Here is a 20,570-nt window from a genome sequence, read left to right as displayed (position 1 = left end):
TGAGTTGGATAATAAGAAGCCGGATCCTCTGTACCGAGAAACTTTTGTTTTCTTGCACCGAAAAATTATGGACCATTGGATCTGCATAACAAATTTTACAAAACAAAATAATTCTCACACAATTCAATGGTTTGAGATTCCTTGATAACAAAAACAGTGGTTTCTCGGTACAGAGAATCTCCTTAGTTTAAGGTGAAAAATTTACTGATTTGGTCTTGCTAACTTCGGGCGGAGGATAATACATAAATAATTTTAAAATAAGTTTGAATATCAATATAAATCTTGTTTCAAAACGGGTTTTAAGTCTTTATTTTTTAAGAAGACAATTTTAAGCTAAAAAATTATGGGCTTATTAAAATTGAAAAATATGCAATATGGATCTTGTTTGAAAGATCTAGATGAGATCTTTTATACGATACAAAAAAAATGATAAATTATATTTTATTTACATTATTTTTGAGTTTGAAAATATGAAATAAGCTGTTTATTTTTTAAGAAGGTTTCTGGAACGGGGCCTAATACACTTTCATAAAGGGAAATGATATTGGCATTCCAAAAATTGATGCAGACACTCCAAAAAATAAAAGAAAGTGGCTTCGGAGTTGCACTGATTTTGGAGTGTCTGCATCAATTTTTGGAGTGTCAATATCATTTCCCTTCATAAATATCAATACATTTTTTGTGAATATGAATGCATGTTTTACCTGTTATCTTTCATTCTTAGGGCGAAGGTTAGCATTTTCCGTTTTTCTTAGGAGAGTAATTTTCGCACTTCCCAAAATTATTAACCACACTCTTTAACTGAAAATTCTTAACTTTAGAGTGTGCAATTAACGATTTTGGGAGTGCCAACAGTCTCTTTTTCTAATGCTTGTTTAACTTTGGATTAATGTGCTGGCCCGTTCTCAACCTTTGGGTCAGTTTTGTAATGAAGTGTCACTCCCTAGTTGGAAGCTTCACACGACGAGGAGAGAGAGAGAATGTGGAGAGAGGATCCAAATCCGTAGTACACAACACCTATCCTGATTTCCCACCAAAGGTGACAAAGATCATTTATTTTTTAATAGTCAATGAACTTGGTCGGTGATGAGGAGAAAAAAAAAAAACGTTTATAAGTCTGGAACTTATTTCGATATTTTTTATATTTTATAACTTTTCATTTAGCTTTTCGTCATAATTTTTAAGATTAATCGTTAGTCTCGACGAAACGGATCGAAAAAGTATAAAAATATGAACTGATATACAGAAAATATTCAAATAAGACGACATTTAACTAAGCTCCAAAAAACAGTTGTTTGATACTTAATTCGTCTTTAGTGACCAAAAATTATAAAAAAAACCTTATAAAATATACAAAACAAAAAAATTAATTAAGTAAAAGAGAACCGATCTGGTCAACTGTGCCTATCTTAACCGTAAGGCGAGTGGAAAACGAATTGAATTCCACCTGTTTCTCTTTTTTCCTAGGAGACTATTACTTTATTTCGAAAATCTATCCAAAGAGTCCATCTGTCCATGTGATTTGTAGGCCTACCTGGCTTTCTTCTTCTTCTTTTTTTAATTTGATTTGTGGGCCCTTGTTTTTCTTTCTCCAACTATTTATCCACAACCTCTACCGATAGTTAGCTCCAATTGCAGATCCACCCAATTCGCAATAGCTCAACTGTTAATTTGATTTCTGATCGAAATTCTTTTATCAATGGATCATGCAAAAGGTACTTAATTCATCTCAATTACTAGTTAGCATGCATCATTTTGTTCACATTTTTTTTTTGTTGAGTCTTTTGAGATTAGTTTTATTCGAAAGCTGTGTTTGGATAATGATTTGGCGGAGGAATATGAAGAGGAAACAGGAGACTTGATGGGACTGAAAGGTTTTCCAATTTTTCTCATCCCTCCACAAATCTATTCCAAGTTCTTGAACCAAAACACAACTTAACAGTTCTCGTACTTTGAGCTAGCTACAACCACCAAAGGAAAAAAGAAAAGAGAGAGAGAGAGAAGAAGAAGAAATCTTAAACTTGTAGGTACTAATTAACTGGAGTCCAATAAGAGAAATAGTACTTATTTACGGAGCGTAAACAAGCTGTTTGCAGCGACAATTAATCACGGCCGTCCAAAATTGTTTTCGACGGTCTAGATTTTATTGAAACTCTTTCTCGAAAAAATTTCATTAATATCTAGACTTGAGAGCTGTAAACACTTGTTTACGGTTGTTCTGTAAATAAGTATTTCTCATCCAATAATTGAACTTGGGAAATAACAGGTACACACCCAGCGCCTCCAAACACACCCCTCTTACAAATGCGTGAATCCCACAATCAATTGTGTGGGTCCCGTACAAATGTAAAAAAGAGTGTGATTGATGGATGTATATGTATGTATTGTTGCTCATCGTATGAAATTAGTATTATGATTCTCATGCATACATATACATTTAGATGCTCTAAGGATTTATCGATTATGAGACTCTAATATCCGACAATTTTTGTTTAGCAACGCGCGTTCGGAACTAACAATAGAGTAAATTTTTTAAAGATGCCAAACATGGCATAATATCTTAATGTCCTAAGTACGTACTTGTTGGATGAGTGCTTGCAGCTGAGGTGAAAGCTGCGGACTCCAAAAAATGGGCAGCCATAAAGAAGGCAAAAGGGGCCGAAGACAAAGCTGCTAAATATGCTGCGCGAGCCGAAAGAAAGGAAAAAGAAGCTGCCGAGGCTAGAGAATTGGCGGACAAGTATGTTGCAGATGCTAAGAAAAAGGGGTCGGAAGCCCAGGCGGCGAGGGGTGCAGCCGGCGCTGCTTCTAAGCATGTTGTTGAAGTCCCTAAGAAGAAGTGAGGAGGGTCTTGGCTAGGCACGAGAAAATCCTCTTTACGGATAAACCAGTAAATTTTTTTTTGTTCTTGTAAAATATTTTTTATTTTTGATAAGTCAAACGTTCTTGTAAAATATTCATGTGATTCAGCGGTTTGAAAATTGTGTGGCGAATATGTGGATATATTATGTAAATTTTAATACATGATACTCTCTTTGGCTTTTACAGGTGTTCTAGTACTCGAGCACTAGGATGCGTTTATAAACACCCATTGTCTCTTTATCTTTATCTCTTGTGACGAGACTCTCCGTCGTTTGAGATTACATGTCTTTCTTTAGAAATGTCTGTGTAACACCGGAGCAATACTGCTAAAAGATGCAGCGTTTTGTCTCGTTTTTATATATAATTATTATTAACAATTTAGCTTCAAGTAGCCATTTGACTTTTGAACCATTGGAAATGCCCTAGCTTGCTACTCCTTCCGTCTCAATTTGTTTGTTTCTTTTTTGACTTGTGCATGTCCCAAATTGACTGTCCAATTTCCAAAATCAATGGATGAGATTATGTACATTTTCAAATCAATGAATAAGATTTGGTTTTCCTAATAAATTGAAAATCCGAGATTAGACAAACAAATTGGGACAGAGGAAGTAGATATCATAGCATTACTTTTGGCATAACCATGGCTGGGTTGATCCTATCAGACCCAGAACACAAGGCCTGGCCCATCTAAATTCATAACTGGACCGAGCCATAGTGAGGCGCGGAAACCCACTTATACTCGGGCCAGCCTGACGCTCGCCCTTAGCAGGCCTAGAAACCGATCCATAAAATCTTCGTATCATTTGGGCTTAATTGCAAGAACACCCCCTAAACTATCGCATTTTGGCAAGTTCACCCTCTTAAGTTTAAATTCGAGCAACTTCACCCCCCAAACTACCAAATTCGAGCAACTTCACCCCCTCCCCATTTTCCGTCTATTTCTGTTATAAATTTGGATGGAAAGTTTCCACATTTGGTACTGGTACAGAATTTTAGGTGGTACTGGTACCCAATTTTCTGTCCAAATTTGGTACTGGTACCGAATTTTAGGTGGGACTGGTACCCAATTTTGAAACTTTCCATCCAAATTTATAACAGAAAGGGAAATTTTTATAAATGGTCCCTCTAGTTTACATGAATTTTCATTTTCGTCCATCTAGTATCAATTGTGTTACTTTTAGTCCTCTAATTTGCATTCTGTCTCAATTTCGTCCCTCTCGCTTACGGCGTTAATGAAACAAACGGAATTGGAGGAAAAAATTGTCATTTCTCCTCACAGAGGGACTAAATTGAGATTTCATGTAAACTAGAGGAACTATTTCTATAATTTTATTTTTTACTTTTGTTTTTGTAAATAAATTTAAAATACATCAAATATAATATATTTCTCATCTCATTTTATATTGAATAATAAAAAATATGTTGAAATTTTGTAAAGTTTTTATTATATACATCACAAAAAATATGAGAAAATTCGAAAAACAACCTTTATGATAATTGTCTTGGTCTTGTATTTTTTTTTTCAATTGAATTTTCACTATCGTTATTTTTTTTGTCACATGATTAAAAAGAAAAAGTTGTTCAGTAGTATTTAGAAATCTTGTAATTGTGTTTAATTAAGCAATGAAACACTATTAAATATTAAGAGATCAAATACATTAAAATATGGGTATAAGTGTTTTTATTTTGGGACTTACTCATAAGATCACTCATATAACAAATAAACACGGATTTTAAACATTTTTTTTATTGGGTGAAAAAATAAGAAGATTATAAGAACATGATACAAAGACATTAGCTAAGGGGTTGATTTGTGCATTTTCTAATATTTTTGTAATGTGTAATGAAATATAAATTTTTCAATATAGTTTGATTACCCAATAAAAAATAATTCAGTTGTCAAATACATTACTTATGGTCTTTTTTTTATTTTATTTGCAAAAAACGAAAGTAAAATGTAAAATTTTAAAAATAATCCCTCTGGTTTGCATAAAATTTCAATTTGGTCCCTCTGTGAGAGAAAATGACAATTTTGCCCTTCAATTCCGTTTGTTTCATGGACGGTGTCAGGGAGAAGGACGAAATTGAGATGGAATGAAAACTACAGGGTTAAAATTGATACAATTAATAGTAGAGGGACGAAAATGAGAACTCGTGCAAACTAGAGGGACCATTTTTAAAAATTTCCCTAACAGAAATGGACGGAAAATGGGGGAGGGGTGAAGTTGCTCGAATTTGGTAGTTTGGGGGGTGAAGTTGCTCGAATTTAAACTTAAGGGGGTGAACTTGCCAAAATACGATAGTTTAGGGGGTGTTCTTGCAATTAAGCCTATCATTTGCTTAAAATCAACGACAGCTAAATTTGATTAACAGATTCTTCGACTGAGAGCATCCGCTATGGAGATGCTAAACTTTTAAATGTTGAAGTGTCAAAATAGCCAAAGTTAGTGTACACCCCACTTAGTTAAGGTTTAAGTTAGATAATAAGAAGCTGGATCCTCGATGTCGGGAAACCTCTGTATCCCTGTACCGAAAAATTCGAGACCATTGGATCTGCATAAAAATTTTATGAAACAAAAATAATTCTTACACAATCCAATGGTCCAAAATTTCTCGATACATGAAAACAGGGGTACTTTCTCGGTATAGAGGATCTCCTATGAGATAATAAACTAATATGAAGTTTTATCGATAAGTTAAAATTTTGAAATAATCCATTAAATTGTTGAACGGTTCACTCTTGGCTAGAAGATTGGGCAAAATTGGCCAACACTTGCACATTTGCTAAATTTATCCCTGGTGTGTGCGGGGCCCATTCCTATTGTGAGTGAGTATGTGAAAGTGTTTGTGTGTGATTATATACTTATTGAACCAAACAAAGCTTCTACTTGAGCACTACTTAATGAGAGAAACTTAGGAGCTATGAACAAGTTGTTTACAATAGCAACAAATCGTGACAGTCCAAAAGTGTTCTAGACGGTCCAAATTTTAATATAACTTTTTCGAGAAAACGTTCAACTTCCCCGAATTTTTTTTATTAACATCCGAACAATTGGCTCTGTAAATAACTACTCATGGCTCCGCTGTCAAAAAGATTTTCTCCTACTATATTAATATTGGGAATGGGGGTAAGCTCCTCTGGCGTCAAAAACATGGGTGGGACTTGGGGGGCGTGCTCTACAAACCGACCCTCCTTTTAAGGTGGGAAATTTACTGAATAATGTGCTGGCCTATTCTCAGCCTTTGGATCAGTTTCGTAATGTAGTGTCACTCTCTAGTTGAAAGCTCCACACGACGTGGAGAGAGAGAATGTGGAGAGAGGATCCAAATCCGTAGGGGGTACACAGCACCTACCCTTATTTTCCTCAAAAGGTGACAAAGATAATTTATTTTTTCAATATTCAATGAACATGGTCGGTGATAAGGAAAAAAAAATTGAAAAAAAAAACCTTGCCAGCCACATCTACACGGTGGAGTGCGGCAGATGCGCACATCTACACAGTGTAATGCAGTGGATGCATATCTACACTGTGTAGTGCGGCGGGTGCACATCTACACGGTGTACTACAATGGGTGCACTATACCATCCGAATAATGGACGGCTAAGATTTATAGGAGTTCGAATTAAATCCAAGTCGTTTGTGCTGAGATAGACGATCGAATTGACGTACTACAGCGATTGGCGTACTACAGCCCCTTCCATTTTCTAGAGAGCACCTACTCTGCTTTTTCATCCCTTATTTTAATAATCTTTCTAAAGAGTCCATGTGATGAGTATGTGAAATACTACGAGACAGTGTCCAAACTCTTTTCTTGCCATGCATGGGCTTCGTAAATTTTGTAACGGGATGGAGAAAGAAATGGGGGACTATGCGGCGATGCCCCAAGGGGCCACGTGCAGGAAGGTTTTTCTTTCTCACCTGCCTTGCTTTTCTTTTTCTTTTTTTTATTTGATGATGAGTAGGCCCTTTGTTTATCTTTCTTCACCTGCCCTTGTTTGTGTTCAACTATTTATCCATACCCTTCACCTATTGCTAGCTCCAACTTCATATCCACCCAATTAGCAATTCCTTTGCTTTGCTTTGGTTTTTTGATTTGAACAAATTTGAAGGGGAGAGGAAGGAACATCGATCACATATCAATGGATCATGCAAAAGGTACTACTGCCATCTCTTACTAGCGTCATTTTATTGACATTTTGTTGAGTCTTTTGATGTTAGTTTGATTATAATATTGTGTTTGGATAATGATTTGGTGGAGGAATATGAAGAGGAAACAAAAAAAACTTTATGGAACTGAAAAGGTTTTTCCAAATTTTCTCATCCCTCCACAAGTCTATTCCAAGTTCTTGAACCAAAATACAATTTAAAAATAGAGAGTAAATTTTTAAAGATGCCAAACATGGCCTAATTTCTAATGTTCTAAAGTACTTGCTCTTGCTGGATGAGTGCTTGCAGCTGAGCTGAAAGTTGCGGACTCCAAAAAATGGGCAGCCATAAAGAAGGCAAAAGAGGCGGAAGACAAAGCTGCTAAATACGTTGCGCGAGCCGAGAGAAAGGAAAAAGAAGCTGCCGAGGCTAGAGAATTGGCAGACAAGTATGCTGCAGATGCTAAGAAAATGGGGGCGGAAGCCCAGGCGGCGAGGGCTGCGGCCGACTCTGCCTCTAAGCATGTTGAAGGCAAGAAGAAGTGAGGGTCTTTTAGGCACGAGAAATCCTCTCTGCTGAGAAACCAGTAAAATTGTTTGTGTGTGAATTAGTATTTTATTTTGTAAAATTTATGCGATTTTTAGCAGTACGAAATTTCTCTGTACCGAGAAACCTACAAACAGAGGTTTTCCGGTACAGAGGATCAGGGTCTTAGGTGCCTACGTAGTTATGATGTTTGGCCCCGGTTGTGATGCTATTTTGCTTTCGTTTCCTTTTCATGATCTTTGTATCGCCACTCTAGGCTTAATAAAATTTCTTTTAATCACTCTCTTTTTCTTGTCTTAAGTCGTGTGAATATGTCATATTACCCTTGCATGTATACCAAAGAGAAATCATTCAAGGCCGGGCAAAGGAAATGTAATCTCATGCAAGTAAAAACAAGAAAATGGGTGCGAAAATCAATTTCTTTTAGAATTTAAAAATTAAACTTTGAATTCTTATTAAATAAGTAATAAATTTGTTAATCAAGCTTTTGTAATCAAGGTTTTTTAACATGTCCTCTCCAACACGCTTAATCTTTCTTAAGATATACTGGCTGATTTTAGAAATGGCTTTATTAATTTTTAAGTTAAGAGCGATAGAGAGAGCAGGTCTATTTAGCCAATTTTAACCCAAAATTATTGCAATATTTAATGCTATTTAAAGTTTAACGAGCGCGAGGCTTTAGATTACAAAAGAAAATAAATTCTCTGACCAGAGAATATCGAGAATGTGGCATTTCAAAGGGTTCTTGGTGAGGCTTTATTACCTATTGAGGTCTTTATTTCTAATTAAGAAAATTCTAATGATCAATATTCAAACACATATAATTATCTAATCTATTACTTCTATTAAAAGGCAATATCCCACTTGGTATGAACCTTTTTCTAAAGCCCACTTGCACTTTGGATTTTCAAAAATGCCCTATCAATAATTAATCCTTGCATTCACAAAAAATCGAGTGCTCTATTCTACATATAACTGCAACGGACAAACATGAAAAACATCTTACTAGTACCCTGTAGAAAACATTGTTAAACCGTGGAAGCACAAAATCTTATTCAATTCACGCAATCCCTTTTGGATTTATTGTTTGTGAATGACAAATGTCCGCTTACAAACACGGTACGTAGCATTTGAATTACTTGGAAAGAATCTATCAATAATTGTTGGCATCTTAAGTTGGTGGGTTTTTTCCCCCCGGCCTGTAATAGGGAATTTTCAGAATTTTTGGAGAGAAGAATGAAGAAAGGGAGTTTGTGAAGTGTGCTGAAGTAGAAGGTCATGCAGTGGAGTGGTAACTTTGTTGGGAATTCTTTGTAACCTTTCATATTGGGTTGGAATTTATTGTTAGAGGGCGGTGTAGTGCTCTCTCTATAAATAAGCTAGAGAATAGAAAATCTTTCTCATCCTCTTTTGCTTTCAAACATCCTCCTGTGCTCGTGTTCTTAATCATCCCTCTCACATGATTGACAAGCATTTTTAAGAATCAATGAGGGGTTGGTTCAGTGATTAGGAACTTAAATTTTGTTAGACAATCCTAGATTTAAGTCCCCATAGCCCCTGATCATTTGGGTTGAATATACTCCTAACACCACCCACGCATAGTGAGACTTTAGCTTCGGCTCCTATAATACTCTTTGGTGGTGGAGGTAACGGTGTAGCATACGTGCATTTCCATTTGTGTACCAAAAAAACAAGCATTTTTACGAAATCTTCTCCAAGTTAATTTTTCTAAAATCCCCTTGACTATGACTGAGGTAAGCTCTGTCAATAAGTCTAGGTACACAATAATTCAACCATACCCTCTCGCATGCACGTGGGGCCCACGTGTATGTGGGAGATTGTAGTCGGGGTTATGGTTGAATTATTGCGTGTGTAGCATTGTTGAAGCTCTGTTGGCGTCAAGACTTACATGGGTGGACTTTGGGGTATTAAAAACCGATGCCTAGGGCTGCAAACGAGCAGAGTCGAGCCGAGCTTTACAGTGTTCAAGCTTGTTTATTAAATTTTTAACGAACTTGAGCTCGAGCTCAGTGAAAACTTAACGAGTCGAGCTCGAGCCGAGCAGGCCTTGGCTTGACTCAAGCTCGAGCTTGTTCACGAGCCTCAGCGGACCAACGAAAAATGTATATATATCCTTGTATAGGCCTAATATAACCAAAAATATTTTGATTGTGAAGGTATATATTTTTCATTTTCTTATGGAGCGGGAGTGTACTAGTGTTCGTGTGTTCTCCCCTCCCTTGGTTGACTGGAAAGTGAAAACGGAAAGAATAAATTATGAAATAACCATAAAAATTTTAAACTTGAGTATATATACCCCGGCTCGCGAGCCGACTCGAGCTTATTCTTGCTCGAGCTCGGCTCGTTTACAAAATGAGCTGAAAAGATCGGTTCGAGCTTGTTCGTTTAACTTCCGAGCCGAGCTTGAACGAGCCACTAACGAGCCAAGCTGCGAGTCACTCGCGAGCGGCTCGGTTCATTTGCAACCCTACCGACGCCGTTTGATGTGGAAAATTTACTGATTAATGTGCTAAGCTATGGGCTATATACAACCTTTGGATCAGTTTTGTAAAGAATGTCACTCTCCAGTTGAAAGCTCCACACGATGCGAAGAGAGAGAATGTGGGGAGTGGATCTAAATCCACAGTACACAGCACCCTACCCTCATTTCCCAAAAGGTAACAAAGATACTAATTTATCTTCCCACTATTTAATGAACTTGGTCGGTCAGTTCAGTAAAAAAATATGAACTTGGTCGGTGATCAATTTTTTTTTTAAAAAAAGAACTTTGTCAGCTGGCACATTATTATTAATCATAGAAAACCAAAATCAGTACTCCATGATTACCGCTAATCACAATAATATATAAATATATATATATATATATATATTTAGTCGTTACACAATTTTTTCTAACCGACGAAACTCGGTTGGAAAACCCAATTGGTTGATCTCCTAACCCAATTGAAGGATAAGCTTTGCTCCTGAGCCAAATCTTTAATTATCGACATTGAGAGATATAAATTGCTCACTCACACTAACAAAGGTGTGGACTTGAGAATGCATGATGCGTATAGGGCGCATTCAAAAAATTGAGTATGGGTATTAAATGAGAGTGTAAATTGATGTGATCTTAACCATCAGGCAACGTGTCATCATCTTTATGGGAAAACGAATTCCATCTGTTTGGACTATTATTATTTTAAAAAATCTTCTTTCTAAAGAGTCCATGTGACGAGTAATTAATTAATTATTCCATATGCTCCTTCGAGGCACCGCCACGCCCCAGAGGCATACCAAGGCAGAAAAAACATTAATGGTAGAAGACACGTAGCAAATGGCCACATGACTAGGGAAAGTAGTACTACCGGCCTGCCGTGCTAAAAAAAAAAAAAAAGCAAACAAACAACACACACACTTACGTGTACAATATTAGGTGCTGAGTATACATCAGTGGTCTTGGGCTTTCTTTCTGCACCTGCATGCCCTTGCTTTCTACTCTCTCCGTCCCAAAATGTTTGTCCGGTCCGCAAAATGAGGTGTTAAAAATAATACAATTTTTGCAAGAAAAAATCAAAAGTTTTTTAACAACTTACTAAATATCAATGAATATTTTTAATTTGTGAAAAAAGTTTAAATTTTTTCTTGAAAAAATTGCATTATTTTTATCACTCCGTTTTGCGGACCGGACAATCATTTTGGGACGGAGGGAGTATCTTTTTCGTCTTTCTTTCTTCAACTATTTATCCATATATACCCTTTACCGATTGCCAGCTCCAACTTCAACAGATCCACCCAATTCGCAATAGCTCTTCTCTGCAAGGGCAATTTCTTCGGATCGAGTTCTAGCTGATTTGTTACAAATTGAAGGCGAGAGAAAGGAATTAAATCATATATACATCAATGGATCATGCAAAAGGTATATTACTACTACCATCTCTTAATAGCTAGCTTCCTTTTATTGACATTTTGTCGAGTCTCTTGAGGTTAGTTTTATTCTAATATTATATTGTGTTTGGATAATGAATATTTGGTGGAGGAATATGAAGAGGAAACAGAAAACTTGATGGAACTGAAAGGTTTTCCAAATTTTCTCATCCCTCCATATCTATTCCAAATTGCTGAACCAAAATATATACAACTTAACAGTTGACGTACTTTGAGCTAGCTACAAGCCTACAACCACCAAAGGAGGGAGAGAGAGAGAGAGAGAGAGAGAGAGAGGGGGGGGGGGGGGGGGGGGGGGGGGAAGGAGAAGAAGAAGAAGAAGAAATTTTAAACTTGTTGGTACTAAGTACGAACTAACTGTCACTAAATTAATCAAACTTCCTACGAAATTAACATTTTAGTTCTCATGCATACATCCAGGTGCTCTAAGGATTTAGCGACTACGACGCTAATAGCCGGCAATTTATGTTTAGGAACGCACGTTCGGAACTAAAAAATAGAGAATGATTTTGAGAGATGCGAGCCAAACATGCATGGCCTGATTTCTAATGTTCTAAGCGCTTGCATGCAGCTGAGCTGAAACTTGCGGACTCCAAAAAATGGAAGGCTATAAAAAGGGCGAAAAAGGCAGACGATAAAGCTGCTAAATACGTTGCGCGAGCTGAAAGAAAGGAGAAAGAAGCTGCCGAGGCAAGAGAATTGGCTCAAAGGTATGCTGCAGATGCTAAGAGAACGGGGTCCGAAGCCCAGGCGGCGAGGGTTGCAGCCGACGCCACTTCTAAGCGTGTTGAGGAATTACTGAACCCAACCGGGGAGCCCGTGGTTCAGCCGGGGTGTTGGCCCAAGAAGAAAAAGGCCTAGTTTTGACAAAAAAGACTAGCTCTATAGCTCCCTAATCCCCGTTTGGCAGCCCTCTTTCTTTTTTGGATTAATGGTTTGTTTATTTTTTGTGGGGTCAGTATGATAATTCTTTGTCTGGGTTGTATTGTTGTAATTTTTTGCTTTGTGGTTTTAGATGGGAAATTAGTGTTAAAATTTATTAAGGTGCAGAAAGAAAAATTTGGGTCTAAAGTCTCGAAACAAACATAGTCTTTGAAACGACGACTCCCAAACATGTTGCGCTCTTGAGTTAACCTAGCATATACATAAGGGAAGTAGGATTATTCGTTTCAAAGATTATGGTAACTTGATTCTCCAATTACACCCTTGATGACATTTCACGGACATGGATCCGATCTGCATTCATGTATTTCAACTGTAGAGAACGGTCGATATGATCTCAGCTGTCATATCATCACAGATAATAGTTCAGATCGTGGAAAAAGACTCTGGTTAGTAGGAATTTTGATTGTCTTGATCTAAAGACCGGTAAGAATATATTACCGACCGGAATCTTTACCCAATCTGGACCATTGATGCAGTGATGGACGATTGCGATTTGACTGTTTGGTTTGATAACAAGAGAGGATTTGGACTCGTATTTCATCAAGTGGTGTTCTCTTTGCAATATCTGCGTACATAATTTCCATGCATCAAGTGGCGGCACCTGAAATTTTTAATAGGGTATTCAAGAATTACCTATACTCTACTAGCTCTATTAACCAATCATATTTACACAAGATTTCATGCGTAAGAAGTTGCAATTGTTCTATTTTTATCTTTTGAGTCAAGCAAAGAGTAAACCGACCCATAAGTACACTAGTAATTTTTTGTAGGAAATTTTGCGGTCGACCGGATCTTTTTGAAAATATACTCTTGTTTTTGGAGATATAGAGAATAGCACGATACCAATAGATATTTTTTCTGCTCTCTATTTTTCTTATTTTTGTCATTAAGAGTATGTAGTTTGATTTGAGCTTTTTTTTTTTTGGACAAGTCAATCAGTTTCATTTCAATAAAAGTGCCCATCGGGCAAATACAAGAATCCACCGAAAATACAGAGATACAGGCTAAACAAGCACAACAGGCAGGAACCTAAACTCTACCACCGAGAAATAAGCACATACTGAAAAGCAGAGTCGACACACGAAGTTCGACCAATAGAACCGTTCACCGTAATAAAGAATAAGCACCTATGGGAACGGAGCCTGATCACTGAATAAGCAAGAAAACAGGGGATTCCTTTTCATCAAATCAATCTTAACCCCGAAAAACAGCCAACGGAGCAAGACCAAAAAAAAAAAAAACCATCATCGTCAGACAATCCTCAAAAAGCGCCGGATTATTCGCCCACCAACCCTTCCACACCGGATCTGAAAATCAGACCAGTACCTACTCTGGACTGGGGAGACCAGCCAGAAACAGGAAAAAACAGAAAAAAAACAGGAAAAAAAAACCCTAACTCCATCACACCTTTATTACCTTGCCGCCGGCCACCAACCACCGAATCTGAGAAGACAAGGCAAGGCCCGGACGAGTCAAGCCCACGGAACACCGGCCGGAGGTCCGATCATCCGAAGCTTTGACGCCTTAAACACACCAACGCTCGCCATACCAGACCGGAGAGAGAGATACACCGGAGGGACGAGGGAGATTGGAGGAGGAGAGAGGGAGGGAGGGAGGGGAGGGCCCCAGAGGGTGTGGTTTTTAGAGAGAGAAAGTAGAGAGAAGGAGGACCGTTAGAGGGGTTTTTGAGCTCGTGTATTAGATGTTCAATTGTAAATTTACATCGATTTCATAACATAGAATCAAATGTTCAAACGAAAACTTGATATAAAAATACTACATGTAGTAATATGAGAAAATAAAAAAAATTAACTAATGTGTTCAATTGATAACACCTATAGTAATATGGAATGAAACACATTATCGTGCAATTTATAATATTGCAACACGGAACAAAACCCCTTTCTCAATTTTTTGCAATATAAATCTGTTTCGAAATTATATCAAACGATAATTGATCAGAGATTAAATTCTTTACACCGCCGGTATTTCCTTCGAATCAATTATATTGAGCCACATCGTCAAAAGAGTGGTCCAAATTATTTGAACATGGTGACGTGATACAATGTAATTAATTTGGAAGAAACAAATGTTTACACCGGCGGTGTAAAAAATTTAATCTTAATTGATCAAACTAATTTTTGGCATGCTTGATGCTCTCAATAACCTAAAAATTATAAACGGTCCCGATGATTGAAGTGTGATTGAAAAAGTTCTTTTTGACCGGGGATTGGAGAGAGTGTCCTCTCCAATTCATCCATATAAAGGGAGGTGTTTGTGGTTCAAGCATCGGAGGAAGACAGTGAAGTTGGGTAGATATCTTAAAGGTAATCTCAGTTCCAGTTCCGTTGTTCTTAGCGGTTCTTCTACCAAGTTTTGGTTTGACAATTGGTTGGGGGATGGTCCTCTTCGGGGAATGATTCATTGGAGGCCCTTTAACTCTTCGAGACCACGATCTTCTTGTGCGTGATTTATGGGATAGAGGTTCCTGGCCTGGGCTCTTAATAATAGGACTTCGTTTGTTTTTCAGGTAACGATCGAGGACACCCTCCATATGTCATTCGTGACTGTCCCAAAGCCCAATCTATGTGGGCTTCCCTCCTCCCTAACCTTTTAATTCCCAATTTTTTTGGGAAGGGAAAACGACGGTCAAGTCAAATTGTGGCTCTAATTTTCTGCACTCTTCTGGTGTGGCTTGGTCCATCATTTTCCCTTTAGGTTGTTGGTGTATTTGGATCAATCGGAACAAACTTCACTTCGGTTCAAACCCTTCTATTAATCTTCTCGACTCTAGATTTTTCACCCACCTGGATGTTTTGGCTCGGGGAACTGAATGGTACTTCATAGTATTCAACCCCTTGTCGGTTAGGACCTCCTCAGAAATCTTGGTAGGTTGGGAGCCCCCATTCGGGCTCAGTAAAAATCAACACCGACGGAGCTTTCGACTGTCATGGTAAAGCAGCCGCAGGTGGCGTTATTAGAGACGAGCAGGGTAATTTGTTGGTGGGCTTTCAACGCCATATAGGCTCTTGTTTAGTTCTTGTAGCAGAACTTTGGGCTCTCTACGATGGGCTATCTTTAGCTCTACATCACAATTGGAACTGAGTTAAAGTTTGTGTGTATGCAGCCCAAATTGCAAAAATACTCTATGAGATTTCGGATTTTCACCCTTTGTGTAATTTTATCTCACAATGCATGTGCCTTTTAGAGAAGTTCACATCTGTGATTATTAGCTATGTTTATCGAGAGGAAAACAAATGTGCGGATATTTTTGCCAAGGAAGCTCTCACCCATGCTTTAGGATTTACTTCTTTTTATGTTGCACCGCCTGTGTTGTTATTTCAATTGCAAGAAGATAATGTAGGGGTTAAATACCCTAGACTTATATTTTCTGTTTAATCTTATTTAGCGTGTTCACTACCCCAAAAAAATAAAAAATAAAAAATAAAATCTATTATCCGTTAACAAAGTTAGTGTCATTTTGGTTTTTAATAGTTGAGTGGGGTTAAGTGATACAATGTCATAGTTGATGGGTATTTGAGATATTAACCCATCTTCTCCAAAGATAATACATGGCGTCCTCTCTCTCTCTCTGTTTCTCTCTCCTTTACATGGCGTCCTCTCTCTGCTCAACCTTTTCACCCCACCCTTCAACCGCCCAGGCAACCAACACCCGTAAAACCAGAACTTCCCTTATCATCCGATGCGGCCCACGAAATAACCGTGGCCCTCTAGTCAAAGGCCGAGTGCTTAGCACAGAAGCAATCCAGGCCGTCCAATCCTTGAAACGGGCCCACAGAGGGGACCAATCGAAGCTCAACGACGTTTTATCGGAAACCCTTCCGCGTCTGATTAAGGCCGACCTCATCGCCGCCTTCAACGAGCTTCGACGGCAGGATCACGCTGATTTAGCGCTTAAGGTGTTCTCAGTCGTCCGATCAGAAAACTGGTGAGTTCCTTGTATAATTATTGTTATTGACTTATTAGAGGCATAGAATGAATGTAAGTTTGTTAGATGCGACGCAATGCGGTGATCTTGACAGAGCCCAATCGGAAAAATGAATTGATTAGATTCAATGCTCGATTTGGTTTGATTATGACGAATTTGATGCTTTGAAGCATCTCCAATTGGATAGAGCTGCTAAAAAACCCGAGCAGAGATCGTATTCGTTTGTTAAAAGCTTGTTCAAGATCAGTTTGCCATATAAACAAACATGAACATGTTTCAAAGCTCTTTAAGGTTTCAATCCATGCTATTACTCGACTTGCTCGACTTGTGATGTATAAAAGGTTCAAGCTACTCGAAATGGCTCATGTTTGGCTTGATCGAAGCTCGTTTGAGATAGGCTCGTCTCATAAACAAGCTAAGTTTGAACAGGTTTTGAATCTCGTGAAGTTTTCAAAGCTTGATCAACCCCATGCTTGGCTCCTTCGGCTTGTTTATCACCCCTACAATTGGATAGCTAAAGTGTGATTAACAGCTTTGATAAAATTGGAACCTATTTATTTTGTGTTATTAGTTGTTAGGCTAGAGAGTGAATAGATGTTGAAACAAGGTGATTAAAAATGTGTACTGTTAAGTGAGATTTTCACTTTTTATGTTTAAAAAGTAGTATTAAGCTATAAAATTTACAAATTCTTAGAACCACATTGAGTGAGAAGTTCTTAACTTTTCTCTTTCTCATTTCCCAAACGCAAAAAGTGGGCTGGTTGGTTTGGCATTTTCACCTGAAACAGTTAAATCGGGTTATCAAGTTGCATTCAAATCTAAAAGATAGCAGATGAGAGAGAAGCCTGAGCACTTCTTCCGAGTGAGCCAAAAAGTTTGGAAATGTATTTGGAAGCTCAAAACCTCCCCAAACGTGAGGAGTTGTAGGTGGAGAGTTTTTAGAAATAATCTAGCTACAAAGGAGAACCTTTTTGCGAGGAATTGTTCCACTTCTCTGATGTGCCCACTCTGTGATCAATGTGTGGAATCTGTGCAATACATTAGTTTTGCTTGCAGCTGGATTTGGTGGTGATCTTCAATGGCTACATGAAAACCCCCCTCCAAGTGTGCTGAAATGGACCTCTTCTTCCCTTGAGAAATGTGTCTCCGAGGGTGAAGCTACTGATTTGATTAGTAGAGTGGCTCTGTTTGGATGGTTTATTTGGAAGGCCGAAATGAGTTGATGTTCAATAAGCAAACCATTGGACCCTTAATCAACAGCTTCGAAAATCCTGAGTTCTTGTATGGATTTTGAGGAGGCTTTTGGGTCTCTTCTACCAAGGAGCAATTAAATTATAGATGTCCAGCATCCTGAATAGTTGATTACCCCAAATGAAGACCAAGTAGAGTGATGGCCAAAGATGGGAAGGAAGCTATAGCAGCTGTGGTTTTCAGAGATTTCAGAGGAAGAATTGTGGATGGAGCAGTTAAAGCTTTCAGTGTTGGTTCAGTTCTGCTCGGGGAATTATCAGCTATTCAGTTGGCTTGTGTTATGGCAAATGTTTTGGGGCTGTCCAACATACAAGTAGAATCTGATTGTAAGCAAGCCATTGAGCTGAGTGTGAAAGAGTTGGATCCTCCTTTGGATATTGCTGCTCTGGTTTTGGATTTTAAGAGTTGGATCCTCCTTTGGATTGCTGCCCTGGTTTTGATTTTACAGGCTTGTGCAAGGCAGAGGTTTAGAGCTGAAATGGATTATCCTGACTGCAAATAGAGTAGCAGACAAAGTAGCTTCTCTAGCTCTTCGAGGCTCTCTGTCTCCTCTTTGGAGATCTTTGTTACCCTTTGAATTGCATTCTATCCTTGCTTCTGATATCATTTGTTCTTCTTAGCCTTGTTGTCGTTTCTCTAGATACAAAAAAAGATATATTTTTAAATAGAATACTGAGTTTATGGGTCACTTTCTCTAGTCCATTGGAGTGTGTGTGTACACATCCACTAGTTACATTTTTGGCCAAGTGACTATTGGGTGACTTTTTTTTTTTGGATCCGCAACTAATGGGTGACTTTACAGTGTAGAGATAAGACTAAAACACTATTTGGACAGGTACTTCAAACTACAAGTATCCTATTTTTCTGCAACTTGTTTTGTTTAGACACCCGGGGGAGGCAGGGATACTCTAGAACGCACTCGAGATACTCTATGAAAGTCGGGGAGGGAACTGTCAAATGAAACACTAAGCTCTAGTTTTTATTGGGTGAACAGTGAACACTTTTGCTTCTAATTATCTGTCTCTCTTATCTTCCTTTTCGCGGGTTTCAAACATAGTTCTAAATTATGGACCTTATACTATAACCAATCAGAATGATGAGTGATGGTCTACTTTAAAATTGATGGACGTAATTACATGACCAATATTGTATTGGCGGAGGGCCGAGTTATAGTCTTTACTCGACCCAGGCCCTTTGCGCATAGTTCTGGAGGCATATAAATTGTATGTTCAAGTAGGATTTCTTAAATAAAGGGAGCAGTAGAAGAGTCTGGTTGAAGTTGAGCCATTATGCGTGTGATTCTTTTTCTTTTGTCCATTAGTATTTGTAGATATCAGTTCTTTTGATTCTTGCATATTACAGGTACCAAACCAACTTGGGTATTTATGCCGACCTGGTTTTGGCACTGGGGAAGAAGGGAATGATGGAGGATATTGACCGTTTGATTCTTGATCTAGAGCGAGAGGGTACGATCCCTTGCGACGACAAGGGACTTGGCAGACTCGTCAAGGCATTGATTACAACCGAAAGAACAGAATCGACAGTTAGAATTTACAATTTGATGAAGAGGAGCGGTTGGGGGTCCACTTTTCCATCTTATTATTATGTGGCTAATGTTTTGAGCAAGGGTTTGAGGAGATTAGGCGAAGAGACGATTGCTGAGGAGATTGATGCAGAGTTTGGGTGGAGTTGTGGACGATTAGGAGAATATGAGGTTTTGAAGGATCTAAAATGCAAAACAAATGGTAGTAGTATATGATTCCAATTCTTTGTTTGGGTTGTATTGTGGAGTAGTAATTATATACTTTTGTGGTTTGAGATGGACACCAGAAATTTAGTAGTCAAGCATCACATTTGTATCGCACATTCTTTTTTCCTGTGCGATTGTCATTTATCTGCAAAATATTTTTTGAATACCAGGGCCCATTCAATTCACCCTAAACCTCAACAGATTCCAAAATATTCCTTTTAATCCCTTATTTCCTACTATCTGTTTCTACCGTGATTCCTCGAATATTTGCGTACCAACCCATGATTCCATCGTTCTTTCTAAGTTCTCATGAAACGATAATCATGACGAGCATTAAGCCATTAACAAGAAAAGGATTTAAATCATGCTTTCAAATAATCACGCAACACTTCACCATGCCTTTAGGTTTCTCAGAAACAAAACAGAACAATGCATTTCTTAGACAAGGGCATTTCGGCCATTTTGCATTTTGTGAGGGTAGTGTGGTAATTATTCTTACAATAGGTAATATAACAACATAGAGTTTCAATGTTTTCATAACTTAAGGGTGCAGATGTGTAAATCTGTAATCCCATCTGAGTTCGAGTTCGCAGCCTAATGGTCAGAGTTTGTGACCATACAGATCGAATTTTGGGTCACGAGGTCATTGTTTGCATCCACGTGGTAAAAGTTTGCGGCTACAAGATTAGAGTTTGCGGACGGTGGTTTTACTAGCGACAACTCTTCTTCTCAAGATTTAACTTAACGGAACACCAACCGAGAATCGAGTTGGATCGACAACGGGACTAAAACCATTGGTGTTGTAAGTTATCTATCATGATCTTGTCAAACACTATGCTTAGATTTGGATTTTGGATAGGACTACTCTCTAAAAGGGACTTTGCCAGTTGAGAAAGATGTTGGCAAACTTTTGGTGGGGTGGTGATGAAGATAAGTGAAGGTGCATAGAAAAAGTATAGAACATACCAATCAAAAGTTAAAAGATGATTGCGAAACGGACTCAAATCTTTATTTCTTTAAATTAGGGAAAAAAAAAATTTCTTCAAATAATAGAGACTAGTACCACTAAAAACTCCGCACGACTTTGTTTGCTTTAGGTCTCTAAGACCAATCTCTCTCTCTCTCTCTGCACGGTCTTTTAAAAACTTTTCTCTCAAATTACTACTCTCAT

The 20,570-nt window shown here is 38.1% G+C and overlaps 3 protein-coding genes across 4 annotated transcripts; all 3 read left to right on the top strand.

The window, feature by feature from the left end:
- The first annotated feature begins 1,633 nt into the window (after window positions 1–1,633).
- Window positions 1,634–7,836, top strand: LOC131309858 (uncharacterized). Of its 2 annotated transcripts, XM_058336525.1 has the most exons (3): window positions 1,634–1,656; window positions 6,936–7,019; window positions 7,320–7,836. In XM_058336525.1, exons 2-3 carry the CDS (start codon window positions 7,004–7,006, stop codon window positions 7,553–7,555), a joined length of 252 nt encoding a protein of 83 aa, XP_058192508.1. In that variant the 5' UTR covers window positions 1,634–1,656; window positions 6,936–7,003; the 3' UTR covers window positions 7,556–7,836. The 2 variants fall into 2 exon arrangements, with proteins under 2 accessions (XP_058192508.1, XP_058192507.1); XM_058336524.1 differs by lacking the exon at window positions 1,634–1,656 and having other exon boundaries at window positions 6,744–7,019.
- Window positions 7,837–11,269: 3,433 nt separating this feature from the next.
- On the top strand, window positions 11,270–12,575 carry LOC131309857 (uncharacterized). The gene is made up of 2 exons (XM_058336523.1): window positions 11,270–11,475; window positions 12,076–12,575. The coding sequence occupies exons 1-2, from the start codon at window positions 11,460–11,462 to the stop codon at window positions 12,363–12,365; spliced, it is 306 nt and encodes a 101-aa protein (XP_058192506.1). The 5' UTR covers window positions 11,270–11,459; the 3' UTR covers window positions 12,366–12,575.
- Window positions 12,576–15,951: 3,376 nt separating this feature from the next.
- On the top strand, window positions 15,952–19,513 carry LOC131309856 (protein THYLAKOID ASSEMBLY 8, chloroplastic). Its single transcript, XM_058336522.1, has 2 exons — window positions 15,952–16,398; window positions 19,012–19,513. Exons 1-2 carry the CDS (start codon window positions 16,022–16,024, stop codon window positions 19,406–19,408), a joined length of 774 nt encoding a protein of 257 aa, XP_058192505.1. The 5' UTR covers window positions 15,952–16,021; the 3' UTR covers window positions 19,409–19,513.
- The last annotated feature ends 1,057 nt before the right edge of the window (window positions 19,514–20,570 follow it).

The sequence above is a fragment of the Rhododendron vialii genome, chromosome 12a (genome assembly GCF_030253575.1).
Source record: "Rhododendron vialii isolate Sample 1 chromosome 12a, ASM3025357v1".
NCBI lineage: Eukaryota > Viridiplantae > Streptophyta > Magnoliopsida > Ericales > Ericaceae > Rhododendron > Rhododendron vialii.
The sequence above is the reverse complement of the archived record's forward strand: the minus strand, read 5'-3'. Positions and strand labels throughout refer to the sequence as shown.

Coding starts and splice junctions, on each gene's coding strand:
- LOC131309856 (XM_058336522.1), top strand. CDS start 16,022: ATGGCGTCCTCTCTCTCTCTCTGTTTCTCTCTCCTTTACATGGCGTCC. Junction 16,399..19,011: donor GTCGTCCGATCAGAAAACTG/GTGAGTTCCTTG, acceptor TGCATATTACAG/GTACCAAACCAACTTGGGTA.